This window comes from Tarenaya hassleriana, unplaced genomic scaffold, assembly GCF_000463585.1.
Source record: "Tarenaya hassleriana unplaced genomic scaffold, ASM46358v1 Cleome53, whole genome shotgun sequence".
NCBI classification, from domain to species: Eukaryota; Viridiplantae; Streptophyta; class Magnoliopsida; order Brassicales; family Cleomaceae; genus Tarenaya; species Tarenaya hassleriana.
The window spans coordinates 307,944-331,303 of record NW_010967966.1 but is presented as its reverse complement, the minus strand read 5'-3'; the positions used below and the strand labels follow the sequence as shown (position 1 = coordinate 331,303).

General features: G+C 38.9%; 5 protein-coding genes across 10 annotated transcripts in view; 2 read left to right on the top strand and 3 right to left on the bottom strand.

Moving 5' to 3' along the window:
• The window catches only part of LOC104798355 (GATA transcription factor 26-like), a 4,361-nt gene extending 2,184 nt beyond the window's left edge, over window positions 1-2,177 (bottom strand). The window contains exons 1-3 of one of the 2 annotated variants that reach the window (XM_019200676.1): window positions 1,648-2,177; window positions 549-920; window positions 1-383 (exon numbers count right to left, since the gene is read on the bottom strand). In XM_019200676.1, the coding sequence (XP_019056221.1) occupies window positions 1-383; window positions 549-920; window positions 1,648-1,687 (795 nt within the window). In that variant the 5' untranslated portion in view covers window positions 1,688-2,177. The remainder of the gene's footprint in view (window positions 384-548; window positions 921-1,647) is intronic. The other variant, XM_010520401.1, reaches the window with a different exon arrangement.
• A 1,331-nt stretch (window positions 2,178-3,508) lies between these two features.
• On the bottom strand, window positions 3,509-5,634 carry LOC104798354 (bax inhibitor 1-like). Its single transcript, XM_010520400.2, has 6 exons — window positions 5,419-5,634; window positions 4,716-4,859; window positions 4,548-4,639; window positions 4,231-4,417; window positions 3,997-4,152; window positions 3,509-3,922 (listed from the first exon to the last, which is right to left on the bottom strand). Exons 1-6 carry the CDS (start codon window positions 5,527-5,529, stop codon window positions 3,866-3,868), a joined length of 747 nt encoding a protein of 248 aa, XP_010518702.1. The 5' UTR covers window positions 5,530-5,634; the 3' UTR covers window positions 3,509-3,865.
• A 401-nt stretch (window positions 5,635-6,035) lies between these two features.
• On the top strand, window positions 6,036-6,847 carry LOC104798353. Its single transcript, XM_010520398.2, is given in 3 exon segments — window positions 6,036-6,351; window positions 6,421-6,559; window positions 6,561-6,847. Coding segments are annotated over 3 exon segments (534 nt in total). The 5' UTR covers window positions 6,036-6,125; the 3' UTR covers window positions 6,730-6,847.
• A 120-nt stretch (window positions 6,848-6,967) lies between these two features.
• On the bottom strand, window positions 6,968-17,473 carry LOC104798352. 3 transcript variants are annotated; one of them, XM_010520395.1, is made up of 35 exons: window positions 17,261-17,473; window positions 16,814-16,907; window positions 16,564-16,664; window positions 16,014-16,477; window positions 15,716-15,926; window positions 15,313-15,621; window positions 15,034-15,196; window positions 14,721-14,858; window positions 14,501-14,582; window positions 14,002-14,288; window positions 13,769-13,882; window positions 13,457-13,698; window positions 13,073-13,321; window positions 12,810-12,965; window positions 12,545-12,682; window positions 12,190-12,429; window positions 11,913-12,037; window positions 11,469-11,586; window positions 11,206-11,367; window positions 10,972-11,119; window positions 10,778-10,878; window positions 10,530-10,691; window positions 10,306-10,353; window positions 10,076-10,183; window positions 9,880-9,954; window positions 9,623-9,673; window positions 9,346-9,489; window positions 9,105-9,235; window positions 8,933-9,020; window positions 8,661-8,720; window positions 8,339-8,588; window positions 8,078-8,229; window positions 7,900-7,970; window positions 7,448-7,604; window positions 6,968-7,316 (listed from the first exon to the last, which is right to left on the bottom strand). In XM_010520395.1, the coding sequence occupies exons 1-35, from the start codon at window positions 17,414-17,416 to the stop codon at window positions 7,146-7,148; spliced, it is 5,466 nt and encodes a 1,821-aa protein (XP_010518697.1). In that variant the 5' UTR covers window positions 17,417-17,473; the 3' UTR covers window positions 6,968-7,145. The 3 variants fall into 3 exon arrangements, with proteins under 3 accessions (XP_010518697.1, XP_010518698.1, XP_010518699.1); XM_010520396.1 differs by having other exon boundaries at window positions 16,564-16,675; window positions 17,261-17,353; XM_010520397.1 differs by having other exon boundaries at window positions 16,564-16,675; window positions 16,814-16,894; window positions 17,261-17,350.
• Window positions 17,474-19,335: 1,862 nt separating this feature from the next.
• Window positions 19,336-23,168, top strand: LOC104798351 (calcineurin B-like protein 1). Of its 3 annotated transcripts, none has more exons than XM_010520394.2 (9): window positions 19,336-19,455; window positions 20,072-20,175; window positions 21,091-21,173; window positions 21,618-21,677; window positions 21,781-21,889; window positions 21,988-22,040; window positions 22,291-22,371; window positions 22,504-22,616; window positions 22,798-23,168. In XM_010520394.2, exons 2-9 carry the CDS (start codon window positions 20,097-20,099, stop codon window positions 22,859-22,861), a joined length of 642 nt encoding a protein of 213 aa, XP_010518696.1. In that variant the 5' UTR covers window positions 19,336-19,455; window positions 20,072-20,096; the 3' UTR covers window positions 22,862-23,168. The 3 variants fall into 3 exon arrangements, with proteins under 3 accessions (XP_010518696.1, XP_010518695.1, XP_010518694.1); XM_010520393.2 differs by having other exon boundaries at window positions 20,000-20,175; XM_010520392.2 differs by having other exon boundaries at window positions 19,979-20,175.
• The last annotated feature ends 192 nt before the right edge of the window (window positions 23,169-23,360 follow it).

Sequence of the window (23,360 nt, the reverse complement as noted above, 5' to 3'; positions counted from 1 at the left end):
CTGCTGAATTGCTTGTCCAGCAAAGTTTGGAGCTTTTGCAGCTCCATTGCTAATAGACTTCCCAGAATGTGAATATGACTCATTCAGTGAGGATTTGTTCTCAACTGAAAGCGAGCTGGCTTCAGATTCCTCTTCTCGTGAAACCAAATGTGGATGCCTCATGAGAACACTTCCGTGTCCTATCTCAACTGAAACCATCGGTGTTTCATTCTCGAAAAGCAGATCCTCCTCAGACGAACCAGAGAAACAAGATGATTGCTGCTCTTGTAGAATATTATAGAGGTCTTTTCTGAGCTTTTCAACGGAAGACGGCTTTGGACGGCCCACCCATGTCCTTCTCTTGCAAGGAACAGATGTATCCCACACGTTAGACTGTGCTGGACCTGATAAAGAGGGCACATGGGCATAAAGGAGCTGCTTTAAAGACCAGCTAGTAGTTGGTTAAAGAGCGAAATAAGAATGAATCTAAAACTCAGGACAACGTATAGGGTACTAGCTTCAAAATGTGTACAGCCAGCCATGTGTATTAATAGCAGAGAGCACCAAACCTGTAAACTCGCTCCCATCTACACTTCCTAACTGTGCACAGCTCTCAGAGTTTGATATAGCTGACCCGGAACTTGATCTATTGCCAGCATCCTCATCTACCACCTTCTTGAAACCATGATTGAATTCTGGGGAAACCCTTTTGACCGTGACATTTTCTTGATCGGCTTTCCTCTTGAGCATCTTAGCTTCTTTGTTCTTATTTACAGATAAGCTCTTTAACCTCTGAACCCTGTGATCCTCATTCTCTTCGGCATCAGCCCGAGCATGAAGAGGTGTGTAGTTTGCTAATGTTCCCTTTGTTCTCCACCGTGATCCACATGCGTTGCAAAGCACTGGCTTCTCTGATGGCCCATTCCTCCAGAGAGGGGTGCCTGTTTCCAAACACCCCATTAAGTACAAAACACAACTTCCACAGATATGCCGGTCGGTACATATAAGCTTTCACACACACGACATATCAGCAAACGAGGAAATGTACATTGAGTCAACTCAATTTCCAGAGGGAATTCTGAGTTTAACAAAAAGGGTGCGAATGAACTCTGTCCACCATGTTACAATGCCATCAATAATGCAAAAACTTATGCAATTACTTTTATCAGCACAGAAATTAATGTGCAAACCGAGACAGCAATTCAACTAAATCATACATTGATTTCACAAGCCCTTCTCCACACATGCGGAGAGGACTACTCTTCATTCGTATGATAAAGCTCATCTCTAGGAAGATCAATGATCTTCACTAAAACAAAAAAAAGCGTACAGAATTTTAACACCAATGCAATCACATCTAATTCAGACAATTGGGCTGTAAAATCACCACAATTGAACATTATATACTCATATTTGGACACTGTAATCGCGTTCTTCCACCCCCCTCCCCCCCTCAACCATTGACCATACACAACTACAGACATGTGATTACAGAGCATAATTCAAAATGCTCGTTTATGTTCGTTTGTCAATGAAAACAATTGTTCATCAAAGCACAAAACAACTTGTATTCAGTCCCCAGAAAAAGTATGCATATGTATAGATAGACAATCAATGTCTGGGTCAATTTCTTGGTATGGAATTGAAATTGGAGAAACAAGAACTCACTCGTAACTCCACAGTGATAGCACGGCCCTTGCTTCCCCATAGACTCTCCTTTTCTCTCTTCTTTCAAATTTTACATTAATACAATTTATAAACTCACAGGGGAAATTGCAAGACAGATAATTTTGTAGATAAAACGATAGATTATGGAAAGAAAATTATGATTATTGTTGTCGCAATCAAACTATATTGGAATATAAACACTGGGTATTAATAACGCTTCTCTGCGACAAAAACCCAGAAAAGTTTTCTGCTGCAGAAACTAATCGAAAGCCAAAAAAACCCAGAAAAACTATCGAAGAAAAGATTTTTAAAAAAAAACTCAGTCCATAGAAATTCAAAAAATCCCAGGAAGACAAGAACAACCCAGAAAATAAAAAATCGAACAAAGGAAAAGAAAAATCCAGAGATGAAATTTCGTTCTCTCTCTGGTTCCCTGAGCTATCAGTGCATACAATTCAATATTGAGAGAGGAATCTAATAAATGGCTGTGAAAAAGAGGAAGAGGGATAAAGCGAGGGTTTGTGTGAAATTGTAAAATGGCCTCTTTTCTCTTTGTATATGAAGTAAATGTTTCAACTTCCCACTTTGCTTTCTCTTATTATTATTATTATTATGGTTTTACTTCAATTTTCCATTGGTGTTACTGAGAGAGGTAGAGATAATCTATTTTAATTTTAATTTTAAATCAATTAGGTAATAATTTGATTTAGTTTACATTTGCTGGGCCTATGGTATTAATAGTTAATAAGTGGTGAGATTTGCTTCTACCTTTGTGGTTCCTTCCAGTTCATGTTGACCGTGGACTTTTCTTTTTCCATTGATTCCAATCTCCAACCCAAGATTGATGAAATAACAATTTTATTATTATTATTATTGACAATAGTAATGACTGTAAGATTATATTTGTTTATTTTTATCATTATCTCTGATGCAACGTTGTTAAGAGTTGACGTATTCCGATCCCGAATTTCTTTATGTATCTATTCCATCTCTTCTCACGCTCCATGATTTTTATTTTTTTTAAAACACGATGTATTATAATTTCTGTGGTTTCCTTATAGACTTTTTATCCATAAAATTTTTATTTTTTTCAGTCCCAAAAATGAATAAATAAAAATGTATATTTGTATGAATAAAAACTGAAGACGGTAATATTTTAAATTTTGTTTTGAAGATATTAATTGATTTCGGAGAACCGACTCTGTTAGCATATTCTTATGTGTATATGTATGTAGATGTGATGCATGATTACATAATGTTGATAAATAAATATATGGTTTTCATTTTGTTGAAAAAAAAAACAAAGGATGTTGTAAAAGTCACCGTCCACCACCATGACGATCATCATGGCCTCAACTCCTCTCTCCACCGTTTGATTTGGTTAAAGTATTTCAATGATGGGTCCCACACTCGCACAGTTTTTTTTTTTTTAAATTAACAAATCTTTTTTTTTTTAAATATTTGAAAATTGAGGTGATTGTAAATAATGTGATTAGAGAACTCGTACGTGTATATATACATTTTGTGTATGTACAATGATAAGTTGAATCGACGATGGACTGGAATGATAATTCGAAAACTCGTTGAACAATAAATGTATGTTATTTTTATTATAAAAAAAAAAGAGAGAATTGGAGAGAGGGTGGGAACACTTGTTATAGTTGTCTGAAGGGTGTGGAAAGATAATGGGGGGAAGAGAGCTAAAGCATGATGATGATGATGATGATGATGCATCAAATAGACACAGAGAGAGAGAGAGAGAGAGAGAGAGAGAGAGAGAGGGAGGGAGAGAACCGATGGATGATGGAGGAGGGAAATGGCAAGAAAGGTCATAGCCCCGAGCGAGTGGGGACACAGAGAGTCATTAATTAGTATCATAATCTATAAATGAACGACATTCACACACACTCTTTTGTTGGAGTAGTGATAATTAAAAACAATGCGAAGCATTGGTTTGGGGGCATAAACAGAATGCGGGCCTTGGTTCAGAGAACCTCACACTTTCATCACTACCACCTGCCGCCTCATGGTGATTTGGGTTTAATCTCACAACCTTTTACCCATTTGTTTGCATATGTACGTACGTATGTGTGTGTGTGTGTGTCGGATCAGAGACATCACTCACACAAAATGTAAACTGAAATCCCTTCACCCTTCTCTTGTCACCTAAACACACCAAACCCTAACCAGTTCCATGTGTGGAAAAACAAGAGCGGACTCAACTCTGTCTTCTCCTCTTCTTCTTCTTCTCTCCTTTCTCCGACGCGTTCTTCAACTGCACCACACCCGAAATTTAAAATGTCTACCACGAAAACCATTACTTACGAATCAGGCCAACTTAAAACTTACCATGATGATGAGAATTCGGACAAAGACTGCAACGAAATCAGTGAATAGTGTCAAGGCATGTTTCACATAGTCCATGTCTCCATTGTGAGCCTTCTCAATTATCTCCTGAGTGTCCACCACCATGTATCCCACGAACACCAGCAGCCCAAAGTACAGCTGCAGACAACATGAACATGTTTCCAAAACAGAAGGTTATTCCTATGAAGAGTTTGGGGTTACTGAAAGACAGTTTACCTCAAACTTAAAGACAGCTGCAGAGCCACCAAATATGGAAGAGGCCAAGTGGAGCCACAAAAGCATGGAAACGCCTGACGAAAGCAACCCTCCAAGGTAGAGGTACTCTCTCCGCCTTGCCAACATTGCTGCCACCGAGAAACACACAAAAGCCACTGCGGTCCCTATGAATGCGGTGATCACGATTCTGAAACAAACATACCACCGTCAGTCAATGAAAATCATGACACATGTAATTTGTTTCATATGCATTACCAACAAATATTCATAACAAGGAATTTGGCAAGTTCAAGACAAAAACTGCTAGCGATAAGCACCTAGGATCGTTGTCGATGCCCAACTTGATCACTGGACCAACGGAAGCACCTTCAAGAACTGCAGAGAGCAACAGAAGGGAAACCCTCTTTTTCTGCATTCAGGAAAACAAATGTCATAACACCACAAGCAAGGAATAAATGTTCAAGACAATATGAAAAAGGGCATACTTGTTCATATGGAGGAGAAGAGAGCATCCAAATCATGCTTCCAAGGAGACAGAATGTAGTGAGAAGGCCACCTATATTCCACAGAAGGTGAAGATACGCGCCAAAGGCGGATGCAACCAAAGCACAGCACAAGGTGAGATATACCTACAATTTTAGAACAACAAATAAAAATGAACGGAGGATCCAGAACCATGAGCGCACTCCTTTACTTTATAAGAAGAAACATTGCGCGCAAGAACAAAAACAAAGTCACAATATAGAGGAAGTCACAAAGTCATAATTAGCAAGAATCGCCCATTATCTATCGCCGAAGACCAACACTTTCCATACAAGAATCATGATACGCACTTCCCATTGGCTTGTACAGTTTTCAATCACCTTCAGTCACAGCGAATAAAATCCTCTTTCGATTTCACTCTGCCCCAAGCAATGAAAAAAAAGAGAAACCCCATAAACCCAAAACTTCATTCAAAACCTTGCATTGTAGTCCCCTTATCAATTAAACGGCAACAAAAACAAAGCCCTATGAATCGAGACGCGATCGAACAATCAGAAACATCGAGACTCCAAAACGAAACAGAATTAGAAGCATGATCAGTCATGTAATATAACAAATACAAAAACTAACCTAACGAGTTTCTAAACGCCAATTTGATCTCCAATCAACAACGCCGTTTTGGCGAGGAATTAAGCGAAAACTTACACGCTTAAGATGAGACTGAACGATGGGAGAAATCTGACGGAAGTTCTTGAGAGAATCATAGTTCCAGCGAGTGCCGGGTCGTGAGTCGAAGAAGGAAGAGAACGCGTCCATGGTTTTGCTAGATTGGAGAGAAAACTGAAAGTGAAACACCGAGAAAAAGAGTCGACGGAGACCTTGGCAGTTACAAGGGGCAAGGAAGTAACTTGACAATTTCCACTTCTGCCCATCCCATTTATGATCTCACATTAATTATAAGCCACCCACCCTACACATGGAAAACCAGCTAGGGTAGTTCTGGAAACTTATAAAATCGTCGCATTCTTCGTTCAATCAATGAATGACGCCCACGTGTTCTGAAGTCAATACCACAGCGGTTGGAATCAGTTGTTGATGCCCAAAGGTCCGATCTAGTTGGGCTCCTCTGTGGCCCATATTTGAAACCGTTTTTCACAAAAGAGAAACGTTACGTAGTTGCACTGGATGAAGCGAAAACGACACACACTGCTGCCACGGTTTAACGATAAAATCACTTGTCCCAAGGCTCCATTTCATTCGTTGCCGTATTCAGAAGAAAAGCTGAGAAGCGAGGAGCAAAGAACAAATGTCCATTTCCATGGCGTTGTTCCCTTCCTCTCTCCAAAACCTCAATTTCGTTCCCAAGACCTCTTTCTCTCTCCTCTCCGTCCCTCCTCGATCCTCCGCCGACAATGTCACCACCTCCCCCCGGCGCTACCCCCGCGATCGAGCCTCCTAAGCCGGCCGCGGTAGTCAAAGAGATTCCGCCGTCGCCGCCGGCGGAGAGTGGTGCGGTCGGGGGTGGAGAGACGAAGACGGTGGGCGTACTCCAGGAGTCGAGGTGGGTTGATGGGACATGGGATCTGAAGCAGTTCGTGAAAGATGGGAGCACCGATTGGGACGCTGTAATCGTTGCTGGTTAGAATGAATCTGAATGACAGTTGTTTATTAATTTGCGAAAAAGTGACAAGAGAAAGGGAATTGCAGAGGCAAGGAGGAGAAAATGGCTGGAAGAGAAGCCGGAAAAAAGCAGTAACGAGGAACCAGTGTTGTTCGACACCTCCATTGTACCATGGTGGGGATGGATGAGGAGATACCACCTTCCAGAAGCCGAGCTGCTCAATGGTCTTCATGGCGTACTTGGTGGACCAAATGGGAAACTTGTTCTACAAGACACTCTTGTTCATAGCTGTGGCCGGAGTTCTTATCCAAGAGGTTACTTTATACGACCGTCAATGGCAAGTCCCTTGGATAGACGATGACTCCAACACCATTCACCGCTTCTACTTTATGTGATAATAGTACTGGTATAAATGAAGCCTACCCCTATTTATAGCTTCCTCAAGAAGTAGGCCCGGATGATGAGAAGAAGGCGGTTTCATGTATAAATGAAGTGTTATAAAATGAGATGCGAGAAAACGCACAGGAGACGAGCAGATCCCAAAACAGTCTCCGGGGGTGCTTTACCTTGAAGTGTGGAGTCAGGTCTTAATAGGTCCTGTAAAAATCTCCAAGTGAAAAAGCACTAACCACATGAAAAGCAATATGCAATTATTCTTGGTTCCAATAAATTAAAAAGAAACAAAACGAAAGGGAGCAGAATATGGTACAAATAGCAAACAGGCATCAGATGAATCTGTAAGTTAATGATGAATGACGATGGAGAAACCACCCATCTTATGTATGGGCATTTGGACAAGAGAAAGTGACAACTAGGGGGGTGGACAGCGTTGCTGTCGGGTGTATTCCCAGATGGCAATGGCAGCACTGACGTGAACATTGAGTGACCTCACAACTCCAAGCTGTGGAATCTCGACACAAGCATCTAATACATGTATTATGTCCACTGGTATCCCCTCCTTTTCTCTCCCCAGCACCAACACCTTCACACCAACAACAGATAGCCAGTTCCATGAAAAGGCCAGGACAATGATTACTAGGTTCCACATCACATCACAGTGGCAGAGAAAAATAAAGAACACAGGGCCAAGAAAATCTAATGTTTCTAACTTACCGACTTGGTTGGAAATTGATATTTGTCCAGCGGAATGCTATTTGCTGTCTGCTCCAATCCCAAGATTGCGAACCCTTCTCGTTTCTTTCTCTCCAAATACAGCTTCAAACTGTTAACTGGAACTTCGATGATTGGAACCCATTTTTCTGCCGTCACGCTGCAGAATACAACCCATATAAATGATCTAAAGATTCATGTTAACACTCTCCAATTTATATAACATGCATCGGAGTTGAGTCTCTGGATCTATTATACTTTGATAATACAATTACATCCCGAGAAATCCACATCAGTAATTGATCAGGATATTCTAAAGTGTTTGATTAAGATTGAAGAAAAAATTTTACCAACTTATGATTCCTCAAAAGACCTTTCAACTTTCTCCCTTGAATATTACCTATATTTTGCAATAAGAAAATTCTTGAGCAGATTATCCGATTTAATTACTGTACCTTATCAGTTGGAACTGTTTATCGTTAATTATGCTTGTGTCTGCAACAGCAAGACCTGATGCTTTGAATACCTGGAAGGATGCAGTCGTGGCATTAACACAAGTAGAGCGTGTAAGAGCCAAAAAGATGAATCCTTTTTTTTTCCTTGGATCAGAGAGTAAGAAAGAAACAACTATACCTCGCATGTACGGGCTAGTCCAGCAAGATTAGGTATACGATCAAGAAATGAAGCCACAACAATTAAACTCTGCCGACCCGCTTTCAACCGTTCAACTTCCATGCTTCTAGACCGTAAGAGCTGACTAACAAGCTCATCCTCCTTCTCCATTTCTGTAAAATTCCGAGGAAAAGTACTTTTCTCGGTATGATGTAGGGAGAATGCAAAGAATATGGCTACAGAACGTGAATGGAAGAAATGGGCTTCGTATCATGTACATACCCATAAGCTTTTTATAACTTTCCTCATGCGCTAGCATGGAACTAGAACGAGCATTTTGCTGTTCGAGCTTGGATAGGGTAATCTTTTTCTGGAAATCCCGGGGAAGGTCTGTGAATGGTTCAGGTAGCCTTTCTTCCGCAGAAGTGGACTTCCTCTCAGTACAGTTGGAATCTTCTTCAATCTTTAAGCCTTCGGTCTTAATGATGTCTGCGTCCTTTGCCATGGAAACTCGAAGATCTTCCCTTACATTCTGCAACCCTTTAAAATGAGACAGCAGCAAACATAAAAGAGAAAAATATTCTACAATTGTTTTTCTGCTTACATTCAGAAAAGAAAGCACATGGTCCATTAGGCATGTTGGAACACATTCGAAGTCATTTTCCTACACCATCATCAAGAAATGATGTTAAAATTGGTTTGGCAACGGTACCATTCAAGGAATGCGAATCATAATAATGACAAAACCCAAGAAGTGTCATTGTCCGTCACTCAAGAGCAAATCATTGAAGACAAAACAACCAAAGGCCCATAGATCGGTAGGAACCAATAAGATAACTTCTGGTAGAGAGTGGTTAGTTTGATCATGTTGCTTACCTCAACTCGGTTGACAAAAACGCCAGAAGGAGTGGCAGCAGTACTGGGATTATAGGCACCAAGATATCCTTCCATTGATGATCGTAATCTACATCACAAAAGAATATTCACAAATCACAATTTCAATTGTTCAAGAACTAATAGAGACGTCAACTCGAGAATGACATTATACCTTGCACAGTCAGGATTCTTGTCGAGGTATGACTTCAAATTTTCAAAAGAACGATTCTCTAATGGCAACGATTGAGAGGATGCCGACTGTAGAGGTGGAAACAGTCTAAACAATACTTGATGTACTAATAACTGTAGAATGACAACAAGAGGAAATGAGAGTAAGACCAAAATATGACAGAAATCATAGGCTAATCAGAATATGGGATTTCACACGCAGATGGGGTCTCTATAAAACAGACCTGTGTAAAACCACGCAAGCTATGATGATGTGAGGTTAATAATGGAACTATTGGTGGGAGTAGTTCTTCCAGATGCTTTTGTTGAGTTGCTTTCTGTGAATGGAGGATGACATTGGCTGCTATAAAGACGTAGGATGAGAGAGCCTGCAGTACACCAAATGAAAATGCTAGTACACCAAATGAAAATGCTATCAATTGATTCCTTTGAAGACTTCTACAAAATTCAAATGGTTTTCACATAAATTTAGGAAAGGAACTTGTCCTACACAAGATTCACCTGAGGCTTCATGTCGTAATTTTTAAGTATAGGAACCAACTGCTCTTCAACCTGTGATGCAACCAAATAATAATGACTAAACAGAGACAAAATTTTGAAAACTTGAGACAAAATTTTGGAAACTTTTAATATTTCCAGAAGGGTGGAAGCATAAATGTTATCTCGACCTGTTAAGAAGCATAGTTTCTCCAGCAATATTTCATAAACAAAATTTTACTACAAGTTTCTTTATGGGATAACATCAAGAAGTTACTTACCAGTGATGGAAATTTCAAGTAAATGTTGATGGCAAAGGTTTCTAGGTATTGCCGAACAGCAGGCAGGTTGTTTCTCTGCAAGCAAACCACATGGGGAACCATTATGTCATATAAACTGGAACATAGTACAGATATTTGTATAATAAGCAAGAGGCAATCTTTCGCTATTTAGTTGAGTCTGTTCTTGGTCACTTACATATAAGCATAGATGCAAGCTCTCTGCAACTTGGCCAACGGTGTCATCACTGACAAATCGTGACATAATACATATCATCTGCCAAGCACGTATTTTTCGTCTATGGATCTGCTCAAAAGGGCCAAGAAATTACAGTCAATATGGTTTGATTACTTGTGTTATATGTTCACTTAGTGTCACTTGTTGAAACTTAAAAGAGAGAAATAACAGATATGGAATGTAATACTTACAGCACTATACTTCTTGTAAAGTTCCTTTGCAAGGTCCTTGTCACGAACCTGTGCCAAAATGAAGTCCAATTAGAAATCCATAAATTGGATCTTGGAAACAGTGATCATAATTCACCCACTAGTGCAGCATCCAGTGACCAGTGTAGATCATTGCCACCACATATAGTAATCAACAGAATTTAATACACTAATTTTATCACAATAATAAATAAACTTTAAAGTACCACGGCATCAAGAAGCTCCAACAAAAACAATTTTCCAGACTCAAGCGCATCCTTGAAATCTTTATTATGACAGACTGGTTCAACCGTATCAGCTAAATCAGCCAGTGTGTGAAACAGAGCAGCAATTGAGACACGTGCATATAACTCCGTGTTGATAAAAACCTGAGAGAACAATGGAGCACATCATTTTGCTGAATTAATTAATGAGGCCAAAGTTTTAAATGTGGTATCCTAAATATGAATCTTACTTCTGTCAGCTCAGGGTCTGGGCTTTTTGCCAATAATGATACTTCAGTTCTTGCATCACTATTGTCAGATAATTCAGCTTCAAAATCCTCATCAAATGCAACTAAGATCACAATTCAAGAGACAAACAGTTTAATATGATTAAGCAATTAAAGAAAAAAGATGACATGAAAGAAAGAAAAGCTGTTAGACACACCAGAACCGTATAGAGTCAGAAGCCTCAATTCTTTAATGTAGTACTTTATAGTTCTAGGATACAAGAGCCAGAGCCCTGTTAGATGTAATGCTGCTAGACGGATTGTACGGGGACTTTTTTGGCCTTCCTCGAGAACCTTCTCCACAAACTGTGAAAAGACAATGGTAAATCATCAAGCCTTTTCTTTCTCTTGTTCGTTTAAATGATTTTACCAAAAAAAACAAAGCTGCATACCCATTTCAGAGGACCTGATCCATCTTTAGTTATGTGCATGTCCATGTTGCCAAACAAAGAAGAATTCAAGACAGATGACAAGAGAGCAGCAATGGGTGCAACCCGTCTCTTGTTGCAGCTGATATGCAGTATCCAACATGAATTGACCAACCGCCACACCATCTGCGCACAAGGTACCACCAGAAATGATCACACATCTTCATTTTTGAAAGAGGCTTTTCAGACGAAAATTCCATTCAATCTAGCAATAATACAAATGAAACCTGGATGTCTACACATGAGGAATCATTGCAATCTGATTTGTCAGAGACAAGTATCTCCAAAGAAAGCCGGACAGATCTCAGCATAGGCAAAACAGAACACTCCCCGGCATTTTCAAGACTGAAAATCAAAAGAAAGAGCCTGAAGTTACAAAAATAAAGACAAAGGTTCCATGCTGAAACAACATTTGTTAATGAGAACTACGGCCCATTCATTTGAGAAATTATTAGGTTGTACAAAAATGAAAACTTAGTGAAATTCCAAATTTTTCTTGCAGTCATTAAGTTCCTTTAATACTTTCATGCATTCATGCAATGCACAACAATGATGGAAGTCCAAGATGAAATTCCACAGCCACTGAAAGTTTGAAAGCGAAAGCAACTTGAATTTTATAGAGTCCGCAAGAAATACCAATCTCAGAAACAGTTGAATCAACTTTATCTCACCTTTCCAAAATATCATTGAAGATGCTTTTGACTGTGTCAACTGAGAATAACGATCTCCTATCCTCTGAAATATGTCTAGTCTGAACAAAATGCATGAGTGATAAAAGAGACTCCACACAAAGCCACTGAATCAAAAACAAAGAGTCAGTCGTTCTCTCAAAACTGAAAAAATGCAGAAGGCTACTGAAAAGAGTCTTTTCAAAATACAATTCCATCACCCCACTTCCAAGACAATAGCGCATTAAAATAAATACATAAATAATAGAAGACGTGTTACCTTCCAGTTCAGCAGGACTGCCCGCCTAGTCCTTACCAAAAATCCAGTTGCAAGAAGATCATTAATGTTTTGAAGAAATGATGAGACCAAGACTTCTAACCAAGTTTTGTCATCTACCAAAGTTAATAATGTGTTGTAGTTTTCAAAAAGATTAAAAGCTTCAGCTAAACACAAGGAAACAAATGTGTTCAGTACTGGAGTTAGTGCTTCAAATGCAGCAAGGCAGATCTCAGCCGAAACCTGGCCAGAAACATTCAGGTTAGTGGGAATCAATTTAAGAGAAGTGAAAAGTATACGAAGATATAAGACATAGTTCATGTTACCAGTTGTCTGGAAATTTGAGATGACAGCATACCTCAGAATTACACTTTTGAGATGAAATAGTATGCTGGAAGAACTTCCAAAAGAAAGCCAATGCAAACTTGAGCTGAACACCACTCTTGAACTGAATGCAATATGATGAGATCAACGCAATAGCTTTCACAGATGTTACCTGTTCATCATAAATAAGATAAATGATAGTCATTCAATTTTGTGGCTTCATTCATACAGACACAATAAGCTTATGGAGTCTAGTACATTTATGTATTCTACACGAACTATAAGAAAAGAAAACATACAGCTCCCAAGACAGCAGTCGTAGTGGAAATAGACAGTCGGCGCTGACTTGGTCCCCCTAATTTCCCTCTTACAGAACCAGGCAGATTCTCATTCTCCATGGCAATGTGAGACGAGAATATTGAACATAATGAATCTGCATAAGATATCAGGTCCTCCTGCATTATCAGGCCACGAAAGAACATCCAATTAAGCACGGATAGAAGAAAAACAAATACATCATTGTTTAGCAAGGAAGTTCGACATGCTTCCGTTTCATGATTACCAAGATTGATAAGTAAACAACAACAAACTTTTCATGAATGATTGGAGCTCTGGCAATAATCCATCCTTCAGCTTTCTCTATAAAGCCGTTGTTTGACTTGTCTTCTACGTTAGCACAGAGCTCAGTAATTCCCTCTTGCAGAATATTAAGCTCCATAAGTATACCCAAAATAAGGATTAGAAACTTTACAGGCGACCACTCCAGTTGGTTTTGCTGTTTGCAGATGCTAACCCCATGGTTTTGAATGAACTGCAAATCAACAAGACTGTCAAATTTCCAACACATAACAACCACAAAGCACACAACACAAAATAAAGAGTAATATAAAGATTTTTCCATAAATTTTAGTCCGGTATGTTAAGAACACAGCCAAAGACTACAAACCAGCAGGATATGGGAAAGATCTTCTTCATCATTGATTACGAGGAAAAGTACTCTCGCCCATTTTTTTGTTTGAACTTCCCACGTATCCAAGTCTTCATCATCAAAACTCTCGACACGATTACTAACAAATCCATTCAGATACCCATTAAGACTTTCCAGAACACGAGAGTCATCACTAGTGTAGTTTGAATGCTTTCTGCCGCAACCCCAGAGCCATTCTTGCATGGCTCTCCGTAAGGAACCTGAAATAGGAAGATGCTGTCAGAAAATGCTCTGCATACATTGGACAAGTGAAACAGATTTCTTGCTCACCATTATAATCAGTGAAATCCCGAGGAAATGCTGAAATAAATTGCAGAAGTATGCCAAGAGGAACACTGCAAGGATTCACCACTGAAGCAGCAGCTTCCAACATTTTCTGATACACTAGTGTTGGTAAAATCACAGTTCAAACAATGATGCTCAAATGTTAGAATTATCTTGAAGAAATGCACAAACAGCCATAAGAGACATAAGTAAATATGACCATTTCGTTTATTACAAACCTCGAACACGATAATTAGGATTGAAATGTTGTTTGCTGCTCTCCGCAACAAACCTCAAGACATCCAGTAAACGTGCTATATCATCTTGAATTATATGCCCATTACAAGATTCAACTTGGGACCCCTTGGAAAGTTCATCTTTGGGACTTTCCATTTCCATGTTCCTGTATCCTCCAACTACATCAGCTGAAGAAGCAATACATTCCCCAAGAGCCACTAACCCAGCCCTACCAAAAGATTGCTTTTTTGCAAGAGATGCCAAATTGATTACAAAACCCATCTGATGCCTGAAAAGATGAGCAAACCACTAAGACAAGCATAATGATTAAAAAAAACTACATGCCCATAAAAGTCTCAAAGGCTTGAGAACTTTCAAATTTCTGAATATCTGTATATGAGCAATAATAGAAATAAGCAGGAGCAGCAAAGACAACATGATCTGCCAAAACCATAAAGAAGATGGACGTGCGTTAAGTAACTTAAGTTTGAAACTCCCTACTCTGGGTTGAGGCAACTTGTATACACATATACAAATCGAACTGCACCTTCAATTGTCCTTGAGCTATAGATTCCTTTAAGGCCTGAGACATGCCATACAAGCAAGAAATAAATCTAGTTATTCCTTTAGCAAGATTACCAAGTGAAACCAATAGCAAGAAAACTCCTAAATATATTAATGACGCTGAAATAACTTGCTCGAATAAGATTCAAGCACCTACCAAAATCTTTGTGGTGGATGGGATCGTTCAAACCCTCCATGAATGGACCAAGAACAAAGCTTTCGCGCATTGATCTCGTGAGACTTCCATATCTACTCCATTCAACCTTTAGAAATGACTCCATAATCATGCACCTGACTACAATTTAAAAAGATGAATTAATAAAAGAATGAACATGACAGGCAAATATCTCGGAGGCAAATCATATCACCATAAGAATCCTAATTTCCGAGTGATTAATTTGTCTGATGGACCAGTGGAAAAGACTATAGAAACTGTAGTTAAATAAGATGTTCCATCAAGCAATCAGTACCTATAGGATTATCATGACGAAACCCCCGATTCCAAAGAACTTCTAACCAATTAGAAATTCCAGTTGCTTCATCTGGAGTCTCTACGTGACGTTGATGAGAACCCTCACTTGTGAAGTTCAAGGATCTATCACCAGGGAAAGATGACTTGAGTAGCAAGTCAATCTGCAAGAAATTACAAAGGAATGAGCAGAGAAGCTCCAGCAAAGGAGGAAAAAAGCATCCAGAATAGAAACTATCACAAAAAAAAAATTACAAGTTGAGATAAATGAGTGTCAGACCTGGTTACTCCAAGCTGCTTCAACAAGATGAGTACCATATTCCTCAAGCATCTCATACAGAAGCAGAAAAGCTTCCCATCCTTGCTGACTCGTCAACCCAGAGTCAATTGAGCCAAACAACTTCCCGACACCAAGTGACTTGGCTTCCTTTTTGGCCCATGTCTCCCTCTTCGTCATACCACGAGGAGCTGAATCTCTTTTGGACTTCTTTTTTGGATGGCTTGAATGGTCCTGGTTCACTTCACTTATGGCTAGAACAGATTTCAGTATATGCAATGAGTGCTTCCTCACCAAGCTCTCATCATCAACCTGAATGGAAAAAAATAATTGGCTTTTCTAATCATCTACGCACTTGACGTGGAAAACTAAACATCTTCAGAAGTAGGGGATATAATTGGCATACCAAGCCTTTCTTGATTTCATCCCAAAACTCTTTTTCAGATCTCAAGTCAAATTCTACAGCTTCTCCTTCTAAGACATGACTCCCATTTCCTTCCTTGTAACAGACAGAAGGAAGATACAAAGAGAGTACACTATAGGCATCCCTTCTCTCTAAAGTTCCAACCGAGAAAAGCTTTTTGCAGCATTCCCAAATTTTATTGATGAAATTATTCCTGGAAATTACAGTTTCACAATCATAACCAATGACAAAACAATACACTTAATTAAAGGTATATTATTTTCAGGTGGTTAACCTTTACCTTGAAAGTATGTACATTGTTCCATGAAGTGAGATCTGCAATGAGCACTGAGCAGCAAATGCCTTGAAAATAGCAGGGAGGAGAAAGCTAACAGCGCATGAACGATGCTCCGCACTCAGTAACAACAATCGCTCAGTCATGTTGCACAAATCCCAAAGCAAATCAGCTGCAAACTTTTCCGCCGTAGAATCTGTTTGAAGATTTTGAAAAGCAGCCTCAAATGCCACAGTCAGGAGATGGCAGGACAGCGAAAGTGGAAAGGACCAAAACTGTGATAAAATGCCATTTTCATCAGTTGGACCATCAGTAACTGGAAACTCCCCCCATTTGATGATATCTGATTCTCCATGTCGAAGCATACCAACAGAAACACCAACTGATTTCAGTAAAAACTGCACCAAATTCGCTTGCAACATATCCCATGCATTAGTCCTAATCACTACATCAAAGAAAGACCGTATAATCTGGTACAAACAAACAAAAAAAGGAACAAAATCAGCTACAAGCAAGCAGAGATGTGACAATGTGAGTTATGACAGCAGTACACAACCTTGTTAAGCATTTCCGAATCATATGCACGGACCATCCCCATTAGCGGGATAAAGACTCTCCCGACAAATAACTGCAGTCCATTATGATCATTTCCTGATCCTGTGCCAAAACTGGTGTGAATAATCAAACAGAAAGCCGCCTCAACCTCATAAGCTCAATAAAGCGCATCTCTAACCAGCCAAATTGATAGTGTTATATGTGCTTCAGTATTAGATACATATTTCACAAAATTCCAATATCGAACTCACCAAACTTCTCCAGTAGATGACATAGCCCAGCCACCAATGATGCGACATAGTTGCAGCAATCAGAGTCAAACTTCTTCTCCCCTTTTATGGAGTCCTATTTAAGTGCATCAGTGCCCCATCGAACAAAGTTTCCAATAACGAAACTTAGAAACAACTCTAAAATCCTAACCCAGGTTGAAATTAACCACAGAAACAAGAAAATCCTAAACAGCTACTCGTTCAAGCACCCATCGTAGCGCAATGCAACATGTCCTCCCTCCTTGAAAGATGATACAATGGACTAAGGCTGAGCTCATCGGCACAAGGAGAGTTACTTAGGGTATAATCCAATACAATGTTGAATAATTATATGAACCGTGAGGGAATATAACGGAGTTCCGAAGCTTGTGATGCTAAGCGCGGACATGGTTTGTCCACGGAATGACAAGGAAAAAAAACAAGGCATACCTCTAAGAGATTGGGAAAGTCTTCGACGAGTGATCCGTAGAGGGTAGAAGGAGATACGCTTGTTGAGCTCAAAAGACAGTCCAGAAAGGCAGGAACAGCTGGTGGTGGAACCTGTCTAAAGCTCTGCGACAGTGAAGCAATCACATTGGATGACATCGCCGTTGATCTTCTTCTTTTTTTTCCCCTTTGGCTCGTCTCTCTGAATCACCCCTCTGTAAAACCCTTTGAAAATATTCGTGTTTTGGGACAGATAAACCCTAAGATGAGGAAAATATGTTTTTTGCAGTTATACCCTCCTAGTTTTAAACTCTTACATTTATACCCCATCCAGCATGAATATGCTATATGCATACTGTTGATCCCATATGGGCCTGATTTGACAATATCCGGTGTGGGCTTGGGTCGAAAGGGCAAAAAAAGGAAAATCATTTATTTCCTTAAAAAGGATAAGCGGAACGACGTCGTACTGCATGGGGAGACTTTCTCCATCTTCGACGTCTTCGGACAGGCGAAAATGGCGGCGTCTGAGCAGAGATGGGGAGTATTTGTAGTGGGATCCTCCGACATCGGCAAGCTCACTCATATTGTCGACGGAATGTGGTCGGTGAAAAGGGGGTTTGATTTGTATATTCAGTTGCTTTCTCTTTCGTCGTCTTTACGACAAGTCCTTAATTTTGTCCGACACGGCATATGACAATGTCAAAGATTCGGGTGTCTTCGTTTTCTCTCTCTCTCTCTCTCTCTCTCCCGACTCATTAGTCAATTCAAGCCATCAAGATGTATAATTCATCAACTAATCAACTCTCTTTAAAAAATATCATTTATTCGTTTGTTGCTAATAGAACCCTTTTACTTTCATTTCATTCCATTTGTCAATTTTGTTCTCTTTCTGAATTAAATATTTCAATCACATATTCTAATCTTTTTTTTTTTAATATAGTTTTAATTTTAAAGAATGCTTCAAAATCGACTCAAAGCTATATTTAAAAAAATTGATTGCTTAAAGTTGGAGGTAGTGTAGATCTGAATATAACACAAAGTTGTTAGAACATATGTTTCTCTAGCCAAGTTATCGCTTGTTGTCTTGAATTCATAATACGAAAGATGGCGTTCACTAGGGGACATTTTAATGATTAATAATAATTATGCCTTTTAATACTGTCAATTTTGTAGCTATGTGGACGTTAATCACGTGGTCTAGTCTCAACTAAACTGTAGCAATAATGTCGAGTTTTGTAGTTATTTCTTATATGATGCTCGTGAAAGCGACGAATATGTGTTTTTCCATTAGTATATGTCTATGCCTACGTACGAATCTATGCGTGCGTGTATGGTGTATATATATGTATGTGTGGTAATGGATTGGATGTATATAATATACGAGTTAAACTGCCGATTCACGTTTTAAAAATATATATATATATATATTTGATGTTATTGTTGGTGTCTGAAAGGATAGAAGAATCTAAAGTGGCATAATTCCATAACGACATTTGGGAGCAAATTCGATGGAGATAATCGATCACCACTCACTCACGCCTCGTGAATTTTCATTATTTGATATTCCCACCATCCCGAAGAAGATTCCATACATGCCAAAATTTAACAGTTATAGTTTCCGACGATCTATAATTTTTTTTTTAACGATAAAAGAACCATTAAAATATTTCCCAAATAACTCTACAAGGAAAAGGTGACCCAAACAATTATTAAGCACGATGTCCAGATTAATTTTAAGATCAAGCTCTTAAAGTTTCAAATATTTGTTTTCCCAAACAGAATTTCACGCGTATAGGAATTTGAATTCAATGTAATAAGATTTATTTCGAATGCCGTGGTCTTAAATTCCATTTTAAGGTAAAGATTTCAGATATGTTTTATTCCAGTTACAGAAAATAAGGAGCAACAGTCTAACGGAGATGTCTGGAAATTTTGTTAACTTCCGAAACCGCCTTTGTCACTGAATTTCCTGACCAAGCAAAAAAATAAAAACATGACGCGCTTTATAAAGAAACAATTACAAAAGGACCTCGCACGAGCACAGGGGATTCACACGTGTGACGTTCATCTTATAAGCTATGCTCCTTTTGCAGAACAAAAACCCAGCTTCTGCAATCGGTGATGAGGTCGATTTCAGCCATCTCCCTTCTCCAATCCGTACCCTCATGTTCTTCCTCTCTCTCCTTCTCTCATCGGTGAGTGCTCGTTTCGTTTTGAGTGATTTTCTTATGATTCCGTCTTTTCATTTTTTTTGGGGTGATTAATCGCGCTGTGCAATTGATTTCTGGCTTTGGGGATTCTCGCACCCCTCCTGCATTATCTGTCTGATCATTTTTTTTTTCAAATTCTGTTTTTTTTCTTCGAAATCTGTTCTTTTTTTTGTCTGTGATTAATTGATTCGATCTTTTGTTACAGATAGTTTTTTTTCCCTAAAAAAAAGGCTTTTTCTTTGGTTGCCACTAGTTTTCTCCTGGAAGTCTTGATGGGTTTTGATGTTTTTCCCAGGGGTTTAGAGTTCGTCTCTTTGTTTTATAACATATTTCATGGTTTGTTTGGTTGATTTCCGAGAAATTTTGATTCGATCCAAGATCAAGGGAAAATTCTTGTCGTTGATTTTTGTTGAGGGTTTCTATGATACTCTACTCCGTTTTTGTAAATTTGGAACCCATCCCTTGCACATTCAGCTAAATTAATTTTCTGGAATCTGTTTTGATTCAGATCTCCATTCTGTAATAGCAGTGATCGAGCTTAGCATCTCAGAAACCCTTGAAGTAGCGGTTCTATTATCTGCTGCCTTCTTCTTCATCACAGGTTTCTTCGGCCTTGTGATCCGTAAATGGGCTGCTTCCAGTCCAAGGCAGCTAGAGAGTTTCCGGGACACGAGGACCCCGTCAAGCTAGCCTCTGAGACGGCTTGTAAGTTACTTGCACAGCAAGTTTCTTCTTCTTCTTTCTCAAATCTCGAGTAGCAGAAACCCTAGATGACGTTGCGTTTACAATTTTACTCATGTTCTGCTATGGGAGTCACAATATTCTTGTTGCTGTCCCTAATTTGATCCCTTTTTCTCCCTTGGGGTTTTCTATTCCCAATTAAAATTCTTGAAAACGGTCTTCTTTACACAGTTTATCTTGACCTTCCGAATGTTTCAAAGTTGATCTTTCTGGGATGTTTTTGTTGATCTTGTGGTACCAAACATTTCTCTGGTTTTTTCTGTTAGTCCTAATGAAGTCGAAGCACATTGTCCAACTAGGTTAAATCTCTGCGAATAACCTGAAGGCGGCTCCTTGCAGGGTTGATTCACATGTTAATCTCAGTTTGACAGCATGCTACATCTGACTTTGAATCTAATCCATCTTCTATCTAGGATGGTTCTCGTTCTGAGTATTCTCAAAAAGGGTCTTTTTACGTGTTTTTTCTCGATCTTCTAAAATTTTCAAAGTTAGTTGATCTTTTGTCTTGAGGATGTTTCTGCTTATACGAGAAGCATCATATCATCTTGTGCACCAGCCTTCGCGTTAAATCATCAGTCTAGATTACTTGAGGTTCTAAATTTAATCGGGTTCAAAAGGGTTGATCTGCAAAGTTTTTCGAAGTTAATTCATCTTTTCTTTCGGGGATGTTTTTAACAAATTACTTAAGCCTTTTCTCTGTTACATAGTGTTGCAAATTGAATCCATAGTATATCCTGGTACGAGAATTCTGAGAAGGTCTGTTTTATATAGTCTTATCTCAATATTGGAGATGTTCAAAAGTTATTGGATCAATTTTCCCCCAATGAATTATTGTTTGATCTTGCGGCATTTCTTGTTTGTGTTTTTTCTGTTTTACAGTCAGTGTGAGTGAGGTTGAAGCACTGTTTGAGTTATTCAAGAGCATAAGTAGTTTGGTTGTTGATGATGGCTTGATAAGCAAGGTAAATATATCGACTCTTTTCTCACATCATTGGATCTCAAAGACGTACAGTTTCATAGTAATGGCTGCTCTATTCTTTTTGCTTATTTTACGTTATCCATGTTGTCTCGATAAGCAAGGTAAAGATAATCGATAATCTTGATTCTTTCTCACGTCATTGGATCTTGAAGACGCAATGTACAGTTCCAGATCGATCGTTGCACTTTTCTTTTCTTTTTTTGCTTATTATACGTTATCCATGCATATGTCAACTCTGTTGACCTGCTCCAATTTATTACACTAATAGCTGAACTTGCACGCTGATCTGTCTGCTCCTCCATGTCGAACGAATTCAATGCATCTTATCCTGAGCCTTACTATTTGACTTGAATACAATTTTTTATTGATTGGTTTGACTTTGAAATATTTGATGTGTTTTCCCGTTCACGTGTGTGTGTGTGTACAGGAGGAGTTTCAGCTTGCTTTGTTCAAGAACAGAAAGAAGGAGAACTTGTTTGCTAATAGGGTAAAACCTAGTTTTATGAAGGAGTGATCTCAACTTCAAAAACTCTTAGTTAAGCTTGAAATATATTGAAGATACAGAATTAAACGTTCTTGATTTATTGCAGCTGTTCGATATGTTTGATGTTAAACGGAAAGGCCTCCTTGATTTTGGGGACTTTGTACGGTCACTTAATGTTTTCCACCCCAATGCTTCTCTGGATGACAAAATAGACTGTAAGTCGATATCAAAGAGCTTCAAATGTATCATTTCTCCAAGTTTTTATTTCAATTTGCAACTTTATTCATGTTGGTTTCGTTTACATTGATGTCAGTTACATTTCATTTTTACGATATGGATTGCACCGGCTTCATTGAGCGTCAAGAGGTAATAATCTCCATTGTACAAAAGGATTGCTTACGTTTTCTGAGTAGTCTTGCAACAAAAAAATAAATACGGTATAGCATGTACCAGTGTTCAAATGTCACCAATACTTGAAGTGTTGAAATGGGTTGAGAAAGAAAATTCTAGAGCCCTTTTTCTCCTTCTGTGACGGTACTGATGAGAACAATCCGTAATTGTGTTCTTGGTTTTGAAATACCTTGTAGAAAATAACCATTGAATGTGATTTTGGCAGGTGAAGCAAATGCTGATTGCCCTTCTCTGCGAATCTGAAATGAAGCTGGCTGACGAAACGATAGAGATGATACTCGATAAGGTCTTGTTGTCTACTTCACGCCTTGATGCTTTTGGATATATGAAACTATTAGATGAATAAAAGACAGGAGTTTATTCTGGACTAAGAAGTATCAAGTTTTAAAATGTGGTTCTTTCTGCTTTCCATGAACAGACGTTCCAGGACGCGGATGTGAATGAGGACGGGAAGATTGATAAATCTGAGTGGCTTGATTTTGTGATGAAAAATCCGTCATTGCTCAAGATTGTGACCCTCCCGTATTTGAGGTCTGCGAATTATCCTATCTCAAATTCCGATGTTTCAAACCATAGCCAACATGTTTCGCCATATAAACACTCAATTTGGAGAGCAAGCCACTATCCATAGAAAACTGCTTTTATATCAGTTTTAATGTTATTTTGGGATGGAAACTTGATTGTGCTCTTATGCAAATGCCGACAAATGCAGGGATATAACAACGACGTTTCCGAGTTTTGTCTTCAATTCAGAGGTGGACGAGATCGCTACATGAGAGAAGAAGCAAACCTCTGATGTAGTCCGATAGGTGGACAAGAACATGGCCAAGACCGGCTCCGAGTTTGCTTGCTGTGAAAAATGTCGAGCAGCCACCTACCTAGTTTTGGTCATATGTTTTTTTTACTCGTATGTGTTTTTGGTCCTGGCAAGTCTCAGGGTCTCCATTAGTTAATAACAAGTTTTGTGAGTGAGTTTCTTTGTTCGTTCCTTTTTTGAATCCCTAGTCGAGCTAAGAAAAGTCCCAAGGGGATAGGGCTGCTTGCTTCATATCCTTGTTTAACTGTTTTGTATCCCATTTTGTACATATCCGTTTCGAGGAAGGGCTTGTGAATATTGTACAAAGAGGGTTGATTTATCAAAATTAAATATTCCTGGTGAAAAAGGTAAATGTATGATTTGTTGGGTCCTTTTGAGCAAAACAAGAGTATCCTTCATTTGAAATCTCCTATTTACCCAATGAAGGGAATCAAATTTACAGCAAACACCCTTCCCCT